Consider the following 23,032-nt stretch of genomic DNA (forward strand, 5'->3'; position numbering starts at 1 on the left):
GTATGGACTTATCTAACTCTGGGGGATACAGTGAATAAGCTAAATTCTCAAAATGTGGGTGTGTTCCTTTAACAAAAGCAGATCGACTCGCCAATAGACATTCCTTTAAAGTAATCAGAACAGAAGCCGTCGAAAGTGGACAAAAAAGTGTGTGTGAACATACACCTCTCTCATCCACTTGTGATCAGATCGAACGAAATGCAACTTAAAGGGAAAGTTCTTACAAACCTGTATACATTTATTTGTTCTGATGAATCCGAAGGTTTCAACTGAAGTGAATGGGACTCACGAACGGTTTGGTTACAAACATTCCTCAAAATCTTCCTTCGTGTTTATCAGAACAAAGAAAGTAATACAGATTTATAACAACATGAGAGTGGGAAAACGATGACAAAATTTTCATATTTGGTGAACCATCCCTTTAATACCAGGTGCACACGTGCTTTAAGGTGCTATAGGGTGTGCCGGACACTTGTGTTGTGATAGGTTAGAGCTCTCTGCACACATTTATAAGACTTTATCGTTTGGAATTGGCTTCAACCCCATTTGCACAGGTCCTCCTGGGTGGATCCTGGGTGCTCAGACAGTGGCATGCGGCAGAAGTACTCCCCATAGTGTCATTAAACATAAAACAGTTTCTTTCCCCTCCAAGCAAGCCAGGTAACATACATAACCAAAACATTCTCATACAATACTTACATAAAGAGACTTGTACCTTATCCTATATCTTCATGTACATAAACTACACATGTACAGAAACAAGAGACATTTCTCTCTCTATAACAGTAGTTAACTGAAAATAAATTTTATTGCTAGAGGAATCAGTAAAACTTGCTCACGATTTACCTAAAATGAGGGTACAAAGTAATATACAGTGTTCTTGCCTTAGGACAAATTTTATGAACTTTTTTGAATCCCAATTCAAATGTTGGTGTCAGAAATTGATGACCCCTATATATATATATTTAACCCTATATATATCTACATAGGGGTCATCAATTTCTGCACCTGTGCGAACACCTGTGCAGATATACAGTAACTATGCTGCAAAAGCCATGGGTAGCAGAACAAGCACTGAGTCAACAGAACCGCACTTGTGTTGAGAGAGAGAGAGAGAGAGAGAGAGAGAGAGAGAGAGAGAGAGAGAGAGAGAGAGAGAGAGAGAGAGAGAGAGAGAGAGAGAGAGAGAGAGAGAGAGAGAGAGAGAGAGAGAGAGAGAGAGAGAGAGAGAGAGAGAGAGAGAGAGAGAGAGAGAGAGAGAGAGACGGTTTAGGCACTGGCATACTTCACTGCTCACTACTGGGGGATGGGAATGAGATTTCTGGGAGGGGCTTTATAGTGACCTCACACCTCATATATTCTAAGTCTGAACCGGCATTTTCTAAATATTCAGTCTTTAATCAAACCGCAGTGCACCGAAACCTTACATCTATACAGCATCTGTCAGTTTGACCTCTGTATCCTTCACGGGTCCGGCAAAGACGTAGAGGTGAGTAAAAATTCACACTGTCACACCGATGGTTAAGATTGGGTTTTTACTCGTGCAGACTATGGTAAGGTGCTCGACGCGCTTCATTGTACTTAGATCATCACATTTTCAGTGTGTCATTAACATCATTAATATTGTCCTTCTAACAATATTTCGAGTAGCACGGACATTTTGTTCGATCCACATTAAAATACATCTTAGAGGAAAAAGCGTTAATCAAATTTAAGACATTCGCTTGAGAGTCCCCGTTATTTTTGCTTACATGTTGCCATTCTTGTTTCATAACATTTCTACATTACGATTTTCTGTGCATGCGACGATTCCCACCGAATCCAGAATGCCGGTACGAAAAAGAAAATCAAGGGAATGAATGAAATGGGTGGCCTACTGGTTTATATATAGAGCCATTGAGTCTAATCCATTGCCTACTGGCTTGTCAACGCGTGTCAACGCATTGCACAATGTACAAAATGCTTTTCATTATTTCACACACAAAAAAAGGCTTTTGCTATGTATTATTAAACTTGAACATTTTAAGAATCGACCGGCTGAATAAATGACACCAAAAGAGGAAAATGTATTTGACTAGGTTAGATCGTTTCAAAAGGCTTAAGGGGATGATGGAGCGTAACAGTACAATTGGAGTGGGGGCGGGGCGAATGGATGGGTCGTGTTGCAGTGATGCTGAGCTCCTTACAGCTATGACTTTGAAGATGCTTAAATACAAAACGATTTTATATCGCGTATATTATATCTAATCATTCTTAAAAAAATACATGTTCATTTATGACATCATGAAATATTTGAGGTAATTTCTGTCAGTTTTAAAGTTCGCAGTTTGTGCTTGAATTTGTGATTAAGGGACGCAGTGTTCTTTCCAAACGAGTTTATGCGTTCGTGTCGGAAGTGGGAGTGAAGTAGGCACATATCGTTGGAATTTTCCCTTGGCATGTAAATGACCATGCTGACATACCATAGCTCTAGTGTACTTGACTAAATCAACCACGAGAAGTAGGGAAAACATATGGCATGCCCTATTAATAATGGACATGTTGTGTAGCAGGCAAGCTGCTGCAGTGGTGCCAGTGTCATGTTTGGCTCGTTTTATCCTGGTTTGGGTTTTTGATGATGCTGCTGTATACTTAATATGCTTTAAAGACCCCAGAAATATATGGATTTAATGAGAAAAGGTTACATAATAAGGTTATTTCATTATTATGAAGAATGCATTATTTATGTGTTCTTATTCAGATATTCTCTTGTCATGCTTATTTAACTTTACAGGTAATAAAATGACATAAATAGCTGCTGTATCATATTGATTTTATACTGTCATGAGACACCAAAATGACACCAAAATTTCTTGTGTACAGTATGCATTGCCATACTCATTATGCACAGCTATTGGTTAATTTATAAATCTACAGTATAATTTACATTACATATAATATGTGATTGTATTTGATGCATAATGTTTGCTTGCATAGGTGAAAAAGGGGAAACTGACATCATCTGCTCTAATGAAATTATATGAACAAATAGATAGGATTTGATGAAATGCTATCATTTGTCCTATAGATAAAGATAGGTTGAGAAGGAGAAAAGAACATGGAGGAATAAAAGGACAGATGAGAAAATTGGGTTGCAGCAAATTCATTTACTGGGATGGCTTATTTGTCTTATATAATGCATGAGGATAGTTAACCTAAAATATCCGATCCACTTTGTATTTTAAGCTTGTTTATCAAGATCCAGTTTTGCTTTTATGATCATATAATTTTTTTTACATTTCTGTTAAAAATTTAAATGAACGTGTGTCATTTCTATTCCAAGCAAAGTGCTGAGAAAAGGATGCGTATAAAAATACAGTTATCATTTAACAGGACTAATTTCATAAAACATTGAATGTATTACACTGATTGTTTAATTGCAGACAGAACTGAATTTTGTTTTGGTCATTTTTATACCAAACACTCTGGGGTAAAGATGACGGCTACCAGGGATTTACCATAAAGGGACAGGTGACAAAACACGTACTGTATGTTCCCTTCCATTTACGTAAGCACTCTAGAGAGCCCTGTTTGTTTTTATAACAAACCCTTATTCCCCCAAAACCAAACCTTCAGTTGATTAACATGTGTTAAGAGTGTCTATTTTTAACCATTGCATGATTCCTTTAAACTGATTTTTACAGTTACTGAAGAACATTTTGTGTTCACACACACAAACCAAAAATAACTTATCAGTATTTATTTAAAGACAGAGTCTGAAATGTAAGGAAGTAACACTGCTTCAGTTTTTCACTCATCTATAATTGGGTGTTAATGTGAAAGTTTGTAGCTGTGGCATTTAACCCTTGGTAAGGTCACACACTAATGCAGTAAAGCATACCAGTCATAATGGCGAAATCACAGGAAAACAATGTATTCATCTTGGTGAAACATGGAAAATATTTCTTTAATATTCAAAAATATATGGGTTGTCCAACAGCTTGAATAGTGCATGTTTGTTGGATATCAGGTTTTGTTAGTAACTAAGGTCAGGTTTCCTGCTACAGTGGCCTTGAGCTCATACAGTCACCTCTTGCAGTATTTGAACTTACAACCTTTCAGTATTATCATCCAAGATCTTTAGCCACAAGTCAACCCTGGTCTGTGAGATGGCTGTGTTATCAGATACAGTATAACTTGGCGGAGAGTCGAGACAGATCTTATCAGTTTTATATCAACTTCCTCACTTGGGTCATTATGATTTACAATCTGATTATTTTTTACTTGATTATTAATCAAGATAACTTTTTCTTTCTGATGTTATATGTTTTCACAATCACAGTCTTTTCGATGAATATATACAACGATGATTTCATTGGTTTGATTTCATTTTTGATGTAACAATTCTGCCTAAGGGCACTTATTTATTACAATTTCTATAACAAAACATACCATTTCTATAACAAACTTGTAGTTAATTAAGAGAAAGCATTACCTTAACATACACTTCTCTCTATTTGTTTAGTCAGAACTAGGGAAAACATTGATTCAGCCCAATGGAAAAGCAGTTCAGTTTAAGTGAACTCATTACAAATGGAAGGACAAATGAAAGACTGAGATGGTCAAGTGGAAATTTGAAAATCAAATGTCGTATAGCAATAGGCAAATGAACCATGAATGAATAATTCTTGTCACAGGCTCACAAAGCACTGCCCAAATGTTTGCCAAACCCAAGTAAGCTTTCAGAGGTTTTTCCCATTACAGTCCTGCACCAGTGGAAAAGTACCAGGGCTTTCAATACCAGTATGGGCCCAAGGGGGTGCAAACAATGTTTACTCTGTGACTTGTTCACAGTGTTGCCCCCACTGCACAGATTTCAGCCTTTCAATACCCGGACACTCACTACGCATACCCTTGTATGCGTGCCTGCACACATCTGCCTACCCATCCGCTTCACCTTCCCTGCTATTTCACAGAGTCTCTTTAAAAAAATGTTCGCATTTTCCTCTGGGAACCAGGGCAGTGCTGTTCAGTGAGAATTAAATAAGGGATTAAGGGTTCTGCCAATAGGAGGTGGAGATGTGTGTATGTGTGTTGACAGAGGGGTGGGTGTCTAACATTTGGGCATGGTTACAAGTTGCCACTATTGATGCCAACCTGCCAGCGTGTTGGCACAGGAAGATAAACACTGCGACATTAAGCACAAAATCTTGCTTTGGCCTGGAAGTAACTGTTCTGTATTAAGCTGATAAGGACCCTTAAATTATTTTTATTTTTGTCAATTAGTGTCTATGTTGGACATCCTTGTCACATAATACCATATCAAAACCATTGTTCCACTACAGAGGAAAAAAACAATTATTAGTAACCCTTATTTTGAAATGTATCTTGAAACATGATGCACTTGTTCGCACTAGAATTTCATAGTAAATCTGATTTCATGATTGACTTTGTCTACAGCTTCAAGGATGAAGATTGAAAATATCCTGCCTTGCTCTCAGCTCCCTGAGGTTCCTCCTCAGACTGGCCTACAGTTCACTGTGGCAACAGAGGAAGACTTTGATGACATCATGGCCATGAGTAAGGACATCTATGGTGGCTTGGACTATCTGCCCTCCCGCTATCAAGATTGGCTTTCAGAGAGCAATCGCGTTGTCATTTTGGCTCACAAACAAGGCAAAGTGGTAAGACAACGGACTGATGTTATAAAGGTTTTGCAGTTTGTGTTTAATTTCTATAGCACAATATGTAATTTTCACCGCTAGAGGTCGCTAAACAACAACGTCACCGGCTGCAGCTTGAGCGTGGAACGACGAGAGTTGTAATCTTCACCTTCAATGTTGAAACACTCTAAAAACAAATAGCACTAAAAGTGGTTCTTGGCTCGTAATCATAGAGGAACCATTTTAAGTGCCATATAGCACCGATGAAGTACCTGTGTAGCACCGGTGTAGAACCATATCTGGTGTTATCATAGACTGTAAAAAAAGATGGACGACGCCTGTTCGCTCTCTTCCATTGGTGAAAAGTGAAGCTGCCAGGGTCCCGATATGGCGCTGACATCTTGGGTCTTGAGTCTGCGCAGTAGCTATTTCGGGACCAGTCCTGCACAGTAGTGAGCAGGAAGTAAAGCCGCGAAATCAAGACCCCGCCCTCGCTCTCGCAGAATGCGCATATCACACGATATCACAGCTGTCAATCATGACGTGACACCACAGTTTTTATATAATTAAATAACTAACTAAATACAAACTTATTTTAAAAACAAACATTTGAATTTACATCAGCGTGATAAAAAAGATAATTTGAAGTGTAATTAAATTTTTTAGTTGGTCTCAAGTCCCATTGAATAACATGGGGAGGCGGGGTTTATGACCTATACTGGGACCAGTCACTGGGGGGAGATTGAGACGTTTTGGCTTCACTTTTCAGGGCTTGTGCGGCACGCTTGGGTGCTATAGTGGTGCTATTTAGCACCCTTTATATTTAGAGTGTGGGAATCGATCTGACAGGACTCACAAATCCTGTTCATGGATGATGTAATGAAATAAAGTTTAATAACCGTAACATTGTAATGTAAGTGAATAGTTTGACTTGATTGAAGCCACCAGGCCTGCTACTAGGCTTGTTGGACTGGGGGCATCCAGAAATTTTGGGTGGGCAGCCATGACACTCAATGTAAAATGTTAATAAAACAGATCTGAAGGTTTAACTTTATTTGTCTCTTCCTCAAACAAAAATACATTCTGTGTGTTATCAATGTCGGCAAACGCAGAGGAAATAAAAGGCTATAGGAGACTTTTTCAGAGTACCAGTTGCCCCAGACCGAATTATAAAAGTTTTTATACAACATTGTATAGATATGATAATGCGTTAACAATGTTCAATATGCGTCAATTCACCTAAAGCTAAGGTATGGCAGACTCAATCTTACTACCTCAATGTGACAGTGCCATAGGCCATATTTTCATCAATTCCTGACCCTATCATACATGCTGCTGCAGCAACCATGCTCAAATATCACCACAAAGCACAATGCTTTAAATAATCTATTGATGAGATCATCATGGAAGCAATTTGACATGCATGACAAATTTGTCAAAAGGTTATCCTGTTTGCCTGTTTAAGTGTGTGTTGCAACGGGTCCAAAGATAAATCACACTACTTTGTTCACAACACAGCAAATGAGATATTATAATACAATGTAACATTATAAAACACCACTTTTTACCTTACGAAGACCTTACTGAGTGAAAGCTCCTCCTTAACTTACATTTTTTTTTCTCAGATGCGAGCTGAATGAGTTGACGATTATGTCAAAACCACCAAAATTGGATTTTAAAAATGCAAACGATGTGCAGCTGTTACAATACTATATTTACTGTATAACCATCTTTATAATTTATAGCTACTATTTATCATGCTACAACCAAGCTGCATTTTAATAAACAGAACTACGTCCAAAGCAAACATATTAAAAGCTCCTGGAGACTTGCCATTGGCTGTGGTATTTGAATAATTAAAGAGGTGAGTCTAAGAAAGGATTAGAGGTTATTTTAGGAATGTTTTACTATAAATATAATGGTTTTATATTAATATGTGTTGTGTTATTACGTTTATGTAATAGTGAATTGCATAATTTTCTGATATATATTTTAAAGATGTGTTTTCTTTAAGTTACCGCCGTAGAGAATAGTAGTATTTTTCCTGTAAGTTAAATACTGCTGAAGAGACCTCCATGCTTTGTGCAAGATACCCAGACATCAGTGGGTGGGAGCTACTATAAATAGCATTTGCCAACAAGGGGTGCTACTTGTGTAAATAGACACTCCATTTTTGTAATGGTTGGAAGATTTTTTTAGGTGGCAGAGGGAAAATCTGGGGGGCAATGCTCCCTGGCCCCCCTGTAGACCCGGTCCTGGAAGCCACCATTAAAGTGGCATGCTAGACTTTACTACTTCCGCATACTTCCACATGCGACAATGCGCAGATTGATCGATGTATGACATAAAACTATTGCAAGAATACTGCTTTCGAATCACTTTTGTAATTTTTTGAGGTAATTTGCTAAGTGTGCTCCAATCATGATTATTGGGACCGATTACTGAAAGTATTGGCTGATACCGGTCACCATTTACGGAGCACACTGTCTATTTAAAGCCATATTATTTATGTGGCATAAGTTTTTATCTATTTTTAAAACAAAGTATTTTATATATTAAATATTATAGATTGAAAAATGAAAGTATCATGATTTGACAAATTGGGCAACATATTCCACCCCCTCTTTTATACAAACAACTTAAACCATTTTAAGTTATTGGGAACATCTTATAATTAAATAAAAATGAATCAATAATAAAATTATTACATACATATAAGCATATAGACGGTTTCATCGTACGCACGTGATACACGTCTGGATCCGAACTTTACTTCCGGTTTCGTTTTTTTAATGGTCTGACTATTTACTAAACTGATCTCTTGAACGAATGCCTCGTCGAAAATAACAAATGTTTTGGTTTCCTAGGTAATCTATGTGTTTTTTTGTTTTTTTTGCTTGTTATATAAATAAACTACGTTTAAAGAACTTTGTTTATTCTTAGCGGAGTTTACCGGAAGTTACGTGCGGACCGCGACACCCGCTTGTTTATGTGGTTACTGCTGAAACGGTCTATACATGATGAAGCAAAGCAACATCAGAAGATCCCTCAGAATAGCATATAAAATATAATAAATATCTACTCAGTCTCACAAAGTTTCGTGATATAGTCACGTAATTTTTTTAAAATTCTTTTTCGTGATATTATCACGAATTTCTGCGTTTTTTTCGTGATCGTATAACGAATTCCTGTTTTCGTGCGATTATCACGTATTGGTTACATATTTTTAAACCATTGTCACTTCGGTTTAGGGTTCGATTTGGTGCTTGCATTAGAATGTCACTTTATACATTGGTTAATACTATTTTTTCTGATTTATTTTTGTATATGTCGCCTGGCGTTGGGGTTAGAGTTGGGTTTGGGTAGGGATGTCATTTAATGTAAATCTAACCCTAAACTGAAGTGGCAATGGTAAGAAAATAGGACAAAACAGTTGAGAAACCAATACGTGATAATCACACGAAAACAGGAATTTGTTATACGATCACCATAAAACTCGGGAATTCGTGATAATATCACGAAGAAATAATAAAAAAATATGTGACTATATAACGAAAATATAGTGCTCATTCAACAGAGCAAGGGTAAAAGAAAAATCATAGTTGGATTATTGCCCTTCATACTGTAGTCATGATTATTAATGTCAAATAACAGAATAGTATTCCCCATTTTTTAACACAGACAAAATAAGATGATAAGTGTTTAAGGATAATTAGTTGTGGCGTGATAAACAAAATGATAATTCAAACTGTGAATAAATTGTACACAGGAAGCGATCAAATAGCGATAACTTATAACTTTGTGGTTGATGATGAAAGTGTCAGCGTGCACTTTTATCTAAACACAGGAGTGTTTAGCGGACTGTCCTGGTGATTCATTAAAACGCATCTGATGGACGCTCAATAGACACTGTGATGCTCAACACTGCAAAAACGTGTATTTATGAATATATGTGACCACATTTTTCAGATTGCGCTGGAGTCAGCATGTGTTATTGATGATGGCGAGACCATGCTGGTGGAAGGACTTCGCGTTGCCCCACAGGAAAGGGGGAAAGGCGTCGCAGGGGTGCTTCTCCGGTTTTGTTCTCAGCTGGTTAAGTCAAAGTTCCCTGACGTTAAATTCTGCCGATTGACCAGAGATGACCAACTGGGGCCGAAAGACTTCCAGAAGTACCGACTCATCACCAAACAGGTAAGAACCATATAAAAAGCCCAGTACACAATACACTTGGTTTTGAAAAAAAAAAAGGTTTGATCGCTAAAGCCACATTGTTTTCATTCTGTTACCTAATTCAATGCAAAGGGAATCCTCCTGGTGCGTTTCCGAGCTGAAGACCTAAAATTACGCCTTGCTGATCTTGGGTCTAATATAAGTATTGCAGGGAACGGTCTGTTCCCCACAAACATCCCAGTCCGTTTGGAGCCTGCGGAGGTGCATCAGCTCTTCCTAAGCGATGTTTTAATGCAGGACGTCCTCCCCAATGCCACCATCGTTCAAGACTGGCAGCCCTTCAAGCCTCTTCCAAGCAACATGGCCATCCTGATGAAGAAGAACATTGATTGGATGGTTGATGATGCCAGGCACCCAACCATGGCCAGCCTGTGCACCTTCCCATTCCCTGTGCCAATCGGCGATGACTGGTACTACCTCAACATCGATATGTTCGGCAAAGACTTAGGGCTGGCCACACAACAGCTCCTGTGCCACCTAAGGTGCCACACTAGCGTATTGAACGGTTATGTTATGTGTCAGGTGTTCCTGGAACCTGCACTGTGGAAGCCTATGGCCGATTTCCTTAGGGAGACCCTTAAAGTGGAGCTGGTGAAAGAATACACAGAGCAGTGCGTTGTGGAGTCGGATGTTATTTAGTTGAAGGATAACAGCGAAGGGTTAGGAGCATCACAAACCTTCTCCCATTAAAATTAGACACCAAACTTAAAAAATCTCCTTCAAATAGGAATCTAAAAAAAATCAACCTTCCAAGATAAACCAATTAAAACTTTAGATTTGGCGATTCGGTAATTTTAATTAGTTTAAATTAATTATAGGATTTTGTTTATCAATAATTAGAGTGCAGTCAAACACTGTAGACGTTTGTTAAGGGTAGCATTTGCAGTACTGTGAAGACCGACGGGGGGAGAATTGCCCCTGTAAATGAGGGGAGCAATAACATTAAATAAGGACCCAAACTTCTCCCAGGCCCTACCATTTCTGTTAGCATCACTGACAGTGAACGCATATTTACTTATGCTAAGATGCAAAGAAGACTGCACAATCTTTAGGGCACTTTATGATCAAAAAAATACGATCTGAATTTAGTGTATGTTGCTTTTAAAAATAGCACTGTAGCTGCTAATATTTAGAGGAAATCAAATTGAATTGTAAACCGACAGACCATCACATATTCAGATCTTTAAACCTCTTTGAAATGACTAGGTTTCCTCAGGGGAAGTAATTTTAGAATAAACATCTTTGCTGATCATTTTTCTGATATGCTCCTCAGAAAAATTGCAGTCGTTTATAACATTTCCTCTAAACGTATTTTGCGGTGTTTAAACTAAGTACCTAAATATATGTGTCTGAAAAGACCATTCAGCTTATATGTTTAGATTACAGTCTCAGATTTTTGCTTCTTTAAGTACTTGAACTTATTTTGTTGTGTCAGTGTTTGTATCTAACTGTTGTGCAAAGTGTCAGTTTTAATAACACACTTGAATATTGCTAGTTGTACATTCAGTTAGATATGATAAGAAACTAATAGTAAAACACGAAATATTTTTTCTTTAATTTATATTTTATTTGTAAATTAATTTTTAACTTACTGGTACGGTTTAAGTGACAGGATAACATTTGAAAATAATATTTAATCGAAATGACAGGAAATATAATAAGGTACATATACAATATATATATAAATACATGTTTGTGTAAATGTTTTTCTAGATTAAAAAAATAGAGATAATTTATATGCAATGCTTCAACCTACAGTGAAATTAAAACGTACTTTTCCCCAACAAACGACATCATCTAGAAACATTGGAAGGCAAGCTTTCAGTTTATGAATATATATACCAAAATATTGCTTTCTAAATTTTTCTGAGATTTAGTCATGGAATCACAAAAGCAAAAACTTCATTTTCTGGACATGCTTCTGAGAAAAAAAAACACCTAGTAAGACAGGGAAAGTGAAGTGTGTGAAACCCAATGGAAAAGAACATATGAAATGCTCATTTTCATGAAAAAGAAGATACAGGACACATATTACCTCCTTTTGGCCTTGTCTAGTTAAAGCGGAAGGGAGGGAAGACAGAAAAAAGGCAAAATATTACCAACCCAGATGAAGAAGAGAAGAAATCAAAAATCAACAGACACATATTTACTTTCTTTTCCCAACCCAGTGTGCTGTTTGTTTTATCCCTGATTTATAACAAACACACAGCACCTACGAGCAAATGCAATTTTTATGTATAAAATCTATCATGCAAATAACTTTTGCAGTTCTCACAAAGTCCACCTACAACGATAAGCCAGGTTTGAAAAATGAGAATCTGTGTCAACTAACCAAGCAATTTACAAAAATCCTGATTTTCTGTATAACTAATAATTTATCTGTTTTTTTGCTTAACATTGCTTTGATTTATGAACTGTCATCATCTGCTGATGTAAAGGAGGCTGTCTCCTTCATTTGGACATCTGCATGTTGGACGTTTGTGTGACTGAATTGCAATGAGTAGCAGGCAGCCTTTTGTCAGCCTGGGAAATGAAAGTCAGGAATACTTATGGCCCAATTATTGCTATGGCATAACTACTGAATATATGTGGATATATGCATATACTATGTATAGGTGTATATATAGATATTATTTTTATTTATTTGTTTGAGTTTTTTTGTTTTTTTTGTTGTTGTTGTTGTAAGCAAGAGGGGACCTGTGTTAAAAGACTTTGATGGCTGAAATCTCACAATCTTTCATGTCTGCCATGTGCTTTTAGAGGAAATGATCAAAATGAGTTTTAAAAGATATGGCTAAAGCACAAGCTCAATTTTTTATTTTTTTTCACCATTAGTAACTCCAATCTGTGTATATTGGCCTACAAGGTGTGAACTACAAATTATGTTAGAGTCAAGTTTCTGTCCTTGGTTTTGGATGAACCTTTTCCCTCTTAAAGCACACATGATAATTAGATATGACAGACTAGAGACCCCGAATGTATGTGGTATGCATTTTTTTTACACGGTGCCGTGTATTTAGATTTAAATGTGCTATTTCAATTTACATTAGTGGTAGAAGGTTTTATGCTCTATGTTTAGATGTTACTCTCCTTTCATCACTGTTTTTTTCAACAATAATGTGAATGACATGGTAATTCAGTTATCATAGAAGAATAATTTTTTGTTAAACTCCACTTTCCTTTTAAGCACTTTTAACATCTAATTGCCTTTTTAAACTGTGCAGGAGGTCATAACCCTATAAATGACAGACGTTCCAGTGCCAGGGCCAGAAGTCTATAAAAGGTTAGAAGAATGTGACCACCTGATTGTTACACTGACATTACTTTCAATTATGAAGTGGCTTTTCACTATCTTTTTCTGGAATGGAAAAATGAGACAGGTTGCACAGGGAGATGAGAGATTGAGCCAGGGCTATTCTAGGAATAGGTGATGAGGCGAGGACATGTGACCCAGATCACGTTACCACTCCAAAAATTAGTAAACATTCATTTTGTATTATAAAAATTACAATGAAAAAATATATATTTGTTCTTGGAATTATCTACAGCGCCTTATTTGTGACAAAAGGAAGATCATTTTTAGCAAGAGACCTTGCAGAAATGTAATGTAGGAGGATATAACATAGATAGACCAAATAAGACTGAACATTAGGGATGTGACGAGACACTTGTGCTAATCGTTTTGAAATGTTTTAAAGGTGCAGTGTGTAACTTTTAGAAGATTCCCTTGACAGAAATGCAATATAATATACATAAAAATATTATCAGTGGTGTATAAAGACCTTTCATAATAGACTAAAATGAGCCGTTTTTATCTATATGCACCGAGGGTCCTCTTACATGGAAGTCGCCATTTTGTGCCACCATTTTTCTACAGAAGCCCTTAAAGGACAAACTTTGTTTACCAAGTTGTCTCTGATGATGGTGTGTTTGGCTAGCGTAGCGCCTCTATGCGTTTCAAAAGCGAGGGTGGACTGAGAAGTTGGGCGCAATTTGAAGCCTCACCACTAGATGCCGCTAAAATTTACACACTGCACCTTTAACTAATCTAGGACTGTCACTAGCTGTCTTTGATAATAAATTAATTTGATATTTTTTGGTAATTAAAATTGATTCAAGTAAGCAATAACTTTCAAATGTGTAAACACGTTGTTTTATTAAACAAAAAAAACTGCTTTATGTATTATAACAAATGCCTGCAGAGGGCGCCACTGGACTCACGATTGTTATTTTTGCTTTTATTTTAGATTCAGAAAATGCGTACTTTTGTCCAAACAATGAATGTTTGTCCACTTCCTTACAATAGAAATGATACAGCCACTGTAATTCTTGAACAAGAACATGCAGACATTAAATCATGTAAATGTGGCACGAGACCTCGTCACACCCCTACTGAACAGGATGTGTCCTACTGTATACTCTTTATGATATCTTAGTTGCACATTGCTTGGTTTTTTCAGATTCAGCACTGAAGCACAAGTGTTAAGACCTAAGAAAGCTAATAGAGACTTGTTATCTTGTATGACCGTGGGCCAGTTAGGGTTTCAGGGCTTGTTTCCAAGTAAGGGACACTGAATACAAAGGGTGTCATCTTGCGCAGAACAAGGGTTCAGCCCCAGACACCCTTTACTTTCCATCTGATCTGCTTCAGCTTGACACTACAGAGAGGGTCACATGGAAAGAGTGAGCAGGTGGGGTTAAAATAAGAATAGCCAGTTCAAACCCTGTCATGCTAATGTCTTTTGCCACATTGCTGCTCAGTGTGTATTTCTAATTTTTATATTTTAACTGTATTTTATGTATGTATTTATTTATTCTTTTTTTTTGTCATTTTACTGACTGCTTTGTAATGTTTATGAAGGGCTTTGTATGTGTTAGAAGCAGTGGTAACACTTCACTATGGGGGCACAAATAATCCTGTATTGAATAAATGAATGATTAATAAATTAACGGACTAATCCGGATTTAATAAAGTATTAACCTTAACTACAACGTTACAAAATTATAGTTTGATTCTAAAACTATGCTACATGTGACCGTTCTTCACACACAAATCCTTAGGAAGTCATCATGATCCCCCCATGGTAAAGTGTTAGTAAATTGGCTATGTATTGAACGTTTTGTGAAGGAAAATGAAGGGGAAACCACCAGGGAGATTTGTCACTATTCAAACGTTACAAAACTGAAAACTAAACTTAAAGCCTGTTGTAGGTAATATCATTTGAATTGCTGATTTGCACTGTCAGAGCTTCTCCTCTGGTTGTTTTTCATAGAAACAATATTTTCAGCAATGGCTAAAACACAGGTATTTTCACCTGTATGCACTATGCTGTTTAGTACATTCAATCTACAAATCTGCTGCAAGGAAATCCCAATGCAAAGTGCATTTTATGCCATAACATGTCAGATGAGATTTGAATTGTCTAGCATACTGAATTTACCATTCATCGAACTATTCTGATGTGTTGCACTTTATACTGTAGATATGTAGATATATCAAAGCACACTGGGGGATTTTCGTAAAACATCAGTGTGCAAAGCTTTGTCAATCATGGTCATTCAGAGGATTACTATATTTTTTGTAATTGTTCCTATATTGGAGCAAATAGGCCTATCTGCATAATGTCAAATTTATAGATATTTTTATTGGTGTGCGCTCCTCGCTTGATATCTATAGTGGTGATAAAACTCCTACTTAATGACCATAGTCTGAATAACCCACACTGTACCTGTCTGATACTGGCTTTAAGGTAATGACGTATTAACTATCAGCAAACCAGGGACCATGATTTCTGTAGACCTCAAGAAGTTGGTGGTTTGAATGTCCTTGTCATCCATTCTCTTGATGCACCAGTGGCTATTGAGTTTGTGTCTTCCCATTAGCCCAAAAAACAAACTGGCTTTCGTGTCTTGTACAAGTAGAATTTTCGACAATGATCTGTTATGGGTCAATAGACCAGAAGACTCTTGGCCAACTGTCAATCAAGAGGGTGAATACGGTTTAAATGCTATAAAGGCATTTGGATTATAGGAATTTTCTTTTTTTTTTTTATTACCCAATATGACTGCTTATTCTCAAGCAGTGATGTGACAAGTAATGGAAAAGTATTTCAGTATTTTGTTAAATTGTCTGTTTCATGTTCAAAAATTGTGAGAGATGCAGAACTATTTTAAATACAGTAATTTTTTAAAAGCCTTATAATCCACGAGAGGTTTTTGAAATGTGCATGTTGTGTGAGTGGTGGGGCTTTATATTGAGCATGTGACTAGTTTACATTGAGCACAATTTCCCTGTACTAATCGATACTTAGAACCAAATTTGTGATTGATGGTAACGGACAAATAAACGGTGTAAGTTTAGACAGGGTATGTAAGTCAAAATGTTTTTTAACACTAGTCAAATACATACATGACACATTTTTAGAGACTGCAATGAACTTTTTTCTATTTTTGCTTGCGATATGTTAGTATTGTGATAGTATGCATCTCTATATATCTTCCTTTGTGTATTTAACAAACAACTTATCTTCAGCATCTTAACATGCAGTTTGTTGTAATATTTAGAAAGTTACAAGTCACATCTTAAAGTCAATATTACAGTACACATTTAACACTGTTAGAATGTAGAGTACCTGTGAGTTGTTATTGTTTGTGGTAGTATTACTTTTTTGTTGCTGCTGTTGTTTTATTTGTAGTTTTGTGTTTGTTTTTATTTTTGAATATTTTGATAAGAGATGTACAGGACAAAACTAAATGTTCAACTGAATTAATATAATACTGGATGATAAACTAGTTTTCAAAAGTTATTTTCAGGATTAATTCCCTTTAATTTAAGTTCGTTTAAATCTGCCTTTACAAATTTCAACAACAATTGTTAATAGGAAACTGCACATGTATTGTCCAGAATCAAGTGTCAATACCCAGAAGATAAGCCCCTATTTTAAAACTCTTCCAACCCATAAACTCAATACATAGTCGAAATTCTAATGATGAACATTTTTGATTTAATGCATTTGTGATAAGCTTATATCTAAAGTGACTTGCAATGCATTAATGATATACAATTACATTTTTTATCAATTTGTGTGTTCACTGAAAATAAAACTATGACTTTCCTACAGTAGCACCATGCTTCAACAGTTTAGCTAAAGGAACTCCTGTAGTTTAGAAATCTGTTTTTCTGTTCTAGTTCAATTGGAGCTTTTATTACTGCAGTTTTATTGAAGACAAATAAACTCACTGAAGTTGTAGAGATTCTCGGTTAAAGAGGCATTTTGTTGTATTTTTGCAGGTATCACTTCGCCTTGTGCATATTAACTTGTTTACATTTTAAAGAGTAATTATTTTGTCAGCATATATGTCTTGACCATTGTAAACCAGTAACTATAGCGAGCACTTATTTAATGGCAACAGATGTAATACAGTGATTCCTTTTCAAGAAAGACAATATGGCAGAAAACAAACTTTATATGAAGACCTGTGACTAATAATTTGTTGTTTCATTTGATTTGTTAAATGACTGGTGAGTTTTTAGCCTACTATAGTTGCAATGCAGTGAACAAAATGTATCCAAATAGCTGTTTAGATGTGTCATTCTAAGATAAGTGATGTTTTGAATTGATGTATTCATATAAGTATGCTTTATTTTTTAATGGTTAATCTTTTAAAATGGTTAAAAAACTTAGTGTTAGAAATATTTGTGTGTGTCTAACTGTATATTGTACTGCTTTTAGCAATAAACAAACAAAGAAAAAAAGAAAGAAAAAAAAACAGCCCATAACAAACAAGTGATAATCACCAGTGGGCATTGAGCTTCAAAAGAATACAGAAACAAAGACAAGAAGTGATTGTTCAAATTTAAGTTTATTTTAACTTTCTATTTATACACTCTTAAAAAAGTGATGCAATGCCATATTAGAACCATTGTTGGCGGTAGCTTTCTGTTTTAGTAAAAAAAGATAATGAAAGGGAATAAAAGAAATGGTTCTTTAAGAACCTTTGACTGAAAGCTTCTCTGGAGAACCAAAAGTGGTTCCATGGCATTGCTGTGAAGAACCTTCTGTAGCACCTTTATTTTTAAGAGTGTACACCAAACGGTGCTAAATAGCACTAAAAGTGGTTCACTGACCCGTAATCATAGGGGAACCATGCATGTACTTATAGCACCCGTGTTAAACCATATTGTGCTCTGTAGAACCATTAGTGGTGCTATAATACCCCGTATGGTTCTTTATAGGTGCTATATCACACTAAAAATGGTTCCCCTATGATAACAAGGTTTTAGTGGTGTTTAGCATCAAATTAGATAGAAATGTAATAATGCATGGGTAGGCTTACATGTGATAGCAGATGCGGAGCAAATGTTTCTACATTACTCAATACAATACAAAACTGACACAAAGCACGCTACTGACTATTTCCAGTACAGACAGCAGAAAATACACAGCATTTAAACAATGGCTAAATAGCACTAAAAGTGGTTCACTGACCCGTAATCATAGGGGAACCATGCATGTACTTATAGCACCTGTGTTAAACCATATTGTGCTCTGTAGAACCATTAGTGGTGCTATAATACCCCGTATGGTTCTTTATAGGTGCTATATCACACTAAAAATGGTTCCCCTATGATAACAAGGTTTTAGTGGTGTTTAGCATCAAATTAGATAGAAATGTAATAATGCATGGGTAGGCTTTTATGTGATAGGAGATGCGGAGCAAATGTTTCTACATTACTCTACCATACAAAACTGACACAAAGCACGCTACTGACATTTCCAGTACAGACAGCAGAAAATACACAGCATTTACACAATGGTGCTTAATAGCACTAAAAGTGGTTCACTGGCTCGTAATTATAGTGGGAACCTGTATGTAGCTATGTTGAACCGTAAGTGGTGCTATGCTATGCTAAGCCATGCTTTAGCACCACTTATGGTCCTAAAGAGGTGCTATAAAGGTGCTATATAGCCCCAAAAATGGTCCCCCTATGATTACAAGCTTTTAGTGCTATTTAGCACCATATTTTTTGGAGTGTACCACCCTCTCAGTAAAAAAGGTACATGAAGTAAATATTTCTTAAGGTGCTCCTGACAAGAAATTTTCACCAGATGCTGACAATCCACACATGCAAATCAATATATATGTCCATAAATTAGGTTATGTGTAATCATGTAAAATGACATAGGCAAAAGTATTGGACCCCTAAAGAAAAGGAGGTGCAAAAAGCTCTGGAAAGCCAAGACAGTCAGTAATAAAAAAGCAATCATACTCTTTGTCAGTGCAAAAAGTAACAGCTGGTTCAGTCCCAACAGATGGCCTATAAAATTATGTCTCATTACCAAGGTGTCATGCAAGAAACATCTCATGAAATGTAAACCCTTACTCACAGACACAGCCAGGGAAACTCTCAGTCAGTTTTAGAGAAAGAAATTAAAGCTGCAATAATGGCCCAGCCAATCATCTGACTTGAATCCAATAAAAAATCTTCATAGAAGAGCCTCACAGAACCTCCAAGATTTGAAGACTTTGAAAGCTTTCATTACCAACAAAGGGCCCTATCTTGCACCCAGCGCAATTGACTTTGTCAGTGACGCATGTATCATTCGTATTTTGCGCCGGCGCACAGCGGGGTTTTTCCCTCCACAGATGCACGTCAGCAAACTAGAGAATGAACTTGCGCTCCCTGGGCGGTTCAGCGCAAAAAGGAGGCGTGTTGCGGCGCAAACCATCTCTTATGCTATTTTGCAGTTTCAAAAAACAATTGCGCTACTAACCAAAAAAAACTAGTCTAAAGTCAGTGGCGCGTTGCGCGTGGTTCATTATGCTATTTTAAGGGCGCATGCTTGACCATAATGTATAGCGTGCACAACGCGCATACACTTTGCTTATCTAATCTACACAGATGCAACAGTTATTTTTGCAAATCATAAATTGTTACACTTAAAAATATTAATACACGAGATAAGGGGAATCATAGTGGTGAGCATTGTGGTGATAGTTTTTATTTATTCTCATGCAAATAACGATTAAAATATTTTCATAACTTTGTTGTGTGGCTGTATTACGTTTATTTTATGTAAATAATAGTTAAAATGTTTTCATAAGAAACCTTAATGTATATGAACTTGATTTGTAAGTGTACTTTGGGGTTGGACCTTGCTTGCGTTTCTTGGGTCCGATTTCAAAGCCCCCAAACCCTTTCAGCGGTGAGGGTGGACGCAGCGATGTCCTCTGCTGGCGTCAAGTCCTGAGGCAGATCCACCTCCCGTTACACGGCGTGCCCGATTTATGCTGGCAAGCGTGGGATTCCCCCGTACAAGGACGTCGGTCTCCTCGGCTGTGAACCGCTCCTGGCGTGCGCCTGGTAAATCCGTCATAATAATAGCAACCCGCCATGGAACTTGCGCCCTTGTGTTTAAAGGGAATGTTGGCTAGCGTTCTGATTGGTTTATTTGACGTTACGCCCAAACCACACCTATGAATAATGAACCTACTTCAGACCAGGGTTATTATAGTTTTTAAAAAAATAATAGTTTTTATTTTTATTTCGTTTTGTAATGTGTTATTTTATTTCAGTTTAGTTTTAGTTATTTTTAGTGGTGCATAAATAGTTTTGATTTCGTTTCTATTTTTCAAAAATCATTACTTTTAGTTTTTATTTAGTTTTAGTATAGTTTTAGTCTTTAGCATAATATCATGGTTGTGTACATACACCTTGCCAAATCTGGAAATGTTGAAAATATGATGAGAATAAGAGGATTTAAAAAAAGTTTTGTTTATTTAGTACTATCAATCAAAGGCCGGGACAAATACCACACCAACCAACACTCTAAATTCTGTTGTGTTATTTGGGTAAATATAATATACATGTATAAATACACATGTTTGGTTATAAATAATCATATGCTGGGTTGTTAACACAAACATGAGTTAAAACAACCCAGCATTGCATTGAAACAACCCAGCATATGTTTATTTCAGCACAGTAAATTTATTTCAGCACATCTTACTTGTACAAACTTATGTCTGTGCACAACAACTGAAAATCAATGCAAAGTTTAATGTTCTGCCTATGAGTGTCCATTTCTGTACCAGAAGAGATCGCTGTACTAACATAAAATGCTTATTTGTTGACTAAATATTAATATATAATATTATTTGTTGATTATCCGCAAAGGCATATAATAGTTTCAGATTAGTTAAGCGGACATTCTGTATCATAGCAACCAAAAAGCGTCAGCTAACACTGCCAAGCAAGTGGTTGGTGCTAGCGTTTTCAGCCATATTTAACGTTTTAATGCTTCCGTGTAGAGATAATTAAGCCTTTTTCAGTTATTGTAATGGTTTGCCAGCAGAAACAAATTGTCTTACTAAACTAGCCATTAGCAACAAGATGATGTTTTCTGAACCAAACTGTTGGCTCGGGGGCAGGGATCCAGTGCCCTGACAGCGTCATACACATCACGTGACGCTGCTGTGCAGGTCAGGAGTTCTAATAGACTGCCACCTATTGGTCATTAATGATTCAGCAACGTCTGCTCATTTGCTTATGATCCGGTAATATGGGTGACTCCGTGTTCAACTGCTGATCCAATAACATTTAAAAAACGAAAACGCAAGTTTTGTTTTCCTAAATTTTAGTTAGTTTTAGTTAGTTTTACAGGTCCACATTATAGTTATAGTTTAGTTTTAGTTTTTTTTAGAAACCTTCGTTTTTATTTTATTTCAGTTAACGAAAATGTTTTTTCACTAATAGTTTCAGTTTTCGTGATAGTTTTCGTTTACGATAATAACCCTGCTTCAGACCAACCCCTTATTGATTTGCGCCTGGCGAAAGAGTTATTTCTTACGCCGGGAAAATAGCAACAGCGCCCAAGATCCGCCCACAAACTCACTTGCGCGTTGCGCTTCGCACTTGCGTTTCAGATCGTTAAAATAGAGCCCAAAGGCTTTTGTACAAAGCATTAAATACATTTCAGTAAGCGTGTCCAATACTTTTCCCCCGTTTCATTTTACATTATACCCCATAACTCAATTTATGGACATCTATGGTTTGATTTCTTTGAATGTGTTGACATGGGTTGTTACCAACATCTGATGAAATTTCATATCAATAGCACCTATAGAAATATGTTAACTGAGAAAATGGTTACCTGTTCAATACTTATTTTATCCCCTGTATACCTAATACATATACCCTTTAAGGGACTCTAAGTAGGATTTTAACTGTTTTATTAATCAAAATCAATTTCTTTATTCATAAATATGTCCTCATTGGTGCCGATGTTCTGACTTTTCTTTGTAAGCTTAGAATTTCTTCTCTTTACTTACATTGAACGGGTAAGCCCAAGGAGGCTTCCATGTCGTTCCGCCATATTGAAAAACTATAATAGCAGACAGGGACAACAAAAACTAGCCTACCAACACATTTCCACAACTTGTTTTCATTCAAAACACGTGAACCAGTTGAAACGGACAAGGAGATCAGTGAGTTCATACCGGCTACCGTAGTTGCAACACGCATTTGGAAAAGCGAGGCGCTAGAGAGCACTATTCATTTGAATGCAAAATACAATTTCACCACTAGATGGGGGTAAATCCTACTTACTGTCCCTTTAACCATTGGGTCAAAAAGGGACGAGTGCAGACGGTTGGGTTGTAATTTAAGCTATGCTGGGTCTTTTAACCCAAAATGCTGGGTCAAATATACCCATTTATTTAATGTAACCCAATGGCTGGGCTCGTCCCTTTTTGACCCAACGCTGGGTTAATAACCCAACATTGTTAAGAGTGTATGTACACACAGCAAATGGAGATATGTGAGAAGCTTAACTATGCTGATTTGAGGAGCAGCTGTCCTGAGCTCACCCTCACACTGCTGACCTTTGCTCTACTACTGCAGTACAAGCTACAGCTGCTAAAAATAGCGTTAAAAGAATTCAACCCATATTTTTGTTCTTAAATTATATTTAACTTACATTTGCTGATCAAAAATCAGTTGTGTTTGTTGGAACATCATTTGGTTCAAGCCTGGATGCATAACATGTCCAACGTATCCAGTTTTTTGCAAAGTGAATACACTTAATGCACCTCAAGGCATATATGTATATGTTGACTATAGGAATCAAACCCACAATCCAATGCACTTCCATTAG

At 36.7% G+C, this 23,032-nt stretch overlaps 1 protein-coding gene across 1 annotated transcript; it reads left to right on the top strand.

Moving 5' to 3' along the window:
- Positions 1-1,311: 1,311 nt before the first annotated feature.
- Positions 1,312-16,990, top strand: nat16 (N-acetyltransferase 16). Its single transcript, XM_065248820.1, has 4 exons — positions 1,312-1,489; positions 5,440-5,663; positions 9,612-9,836; positions 9,948-16,990. Exons 2-4 carry the CDS (start codon positions 5,448-5,450, stop codon positions 10,512-10,514), a joined length of 1,008 nt encoding a protein of 335 aa, XP_065104892.1. The 5' UTR covers positions 1,312-1,489; positions 5,440-5,447; the 3' UTR covers positions 10,515-16,990.
- The last annotated feature ends 6,042 nt before the right edge of the window (positions 16,991-23,032 follow it).

Source organism: Paramisgurnus dabryanus, chromosome 2, assembly GCF_030506205.2.
Source record: "Paramisgurnus dabryanus chromosome 2, PD_genome_1.1, whole genome shotgun sequence".
Taxonomy (NCBI): Eukaryota; Metazoa; Chordata; class Actinopteri; order Cypriniformes; family Cobitidae; genus Paramisgurnus; species Paramisgurnus dabryanus.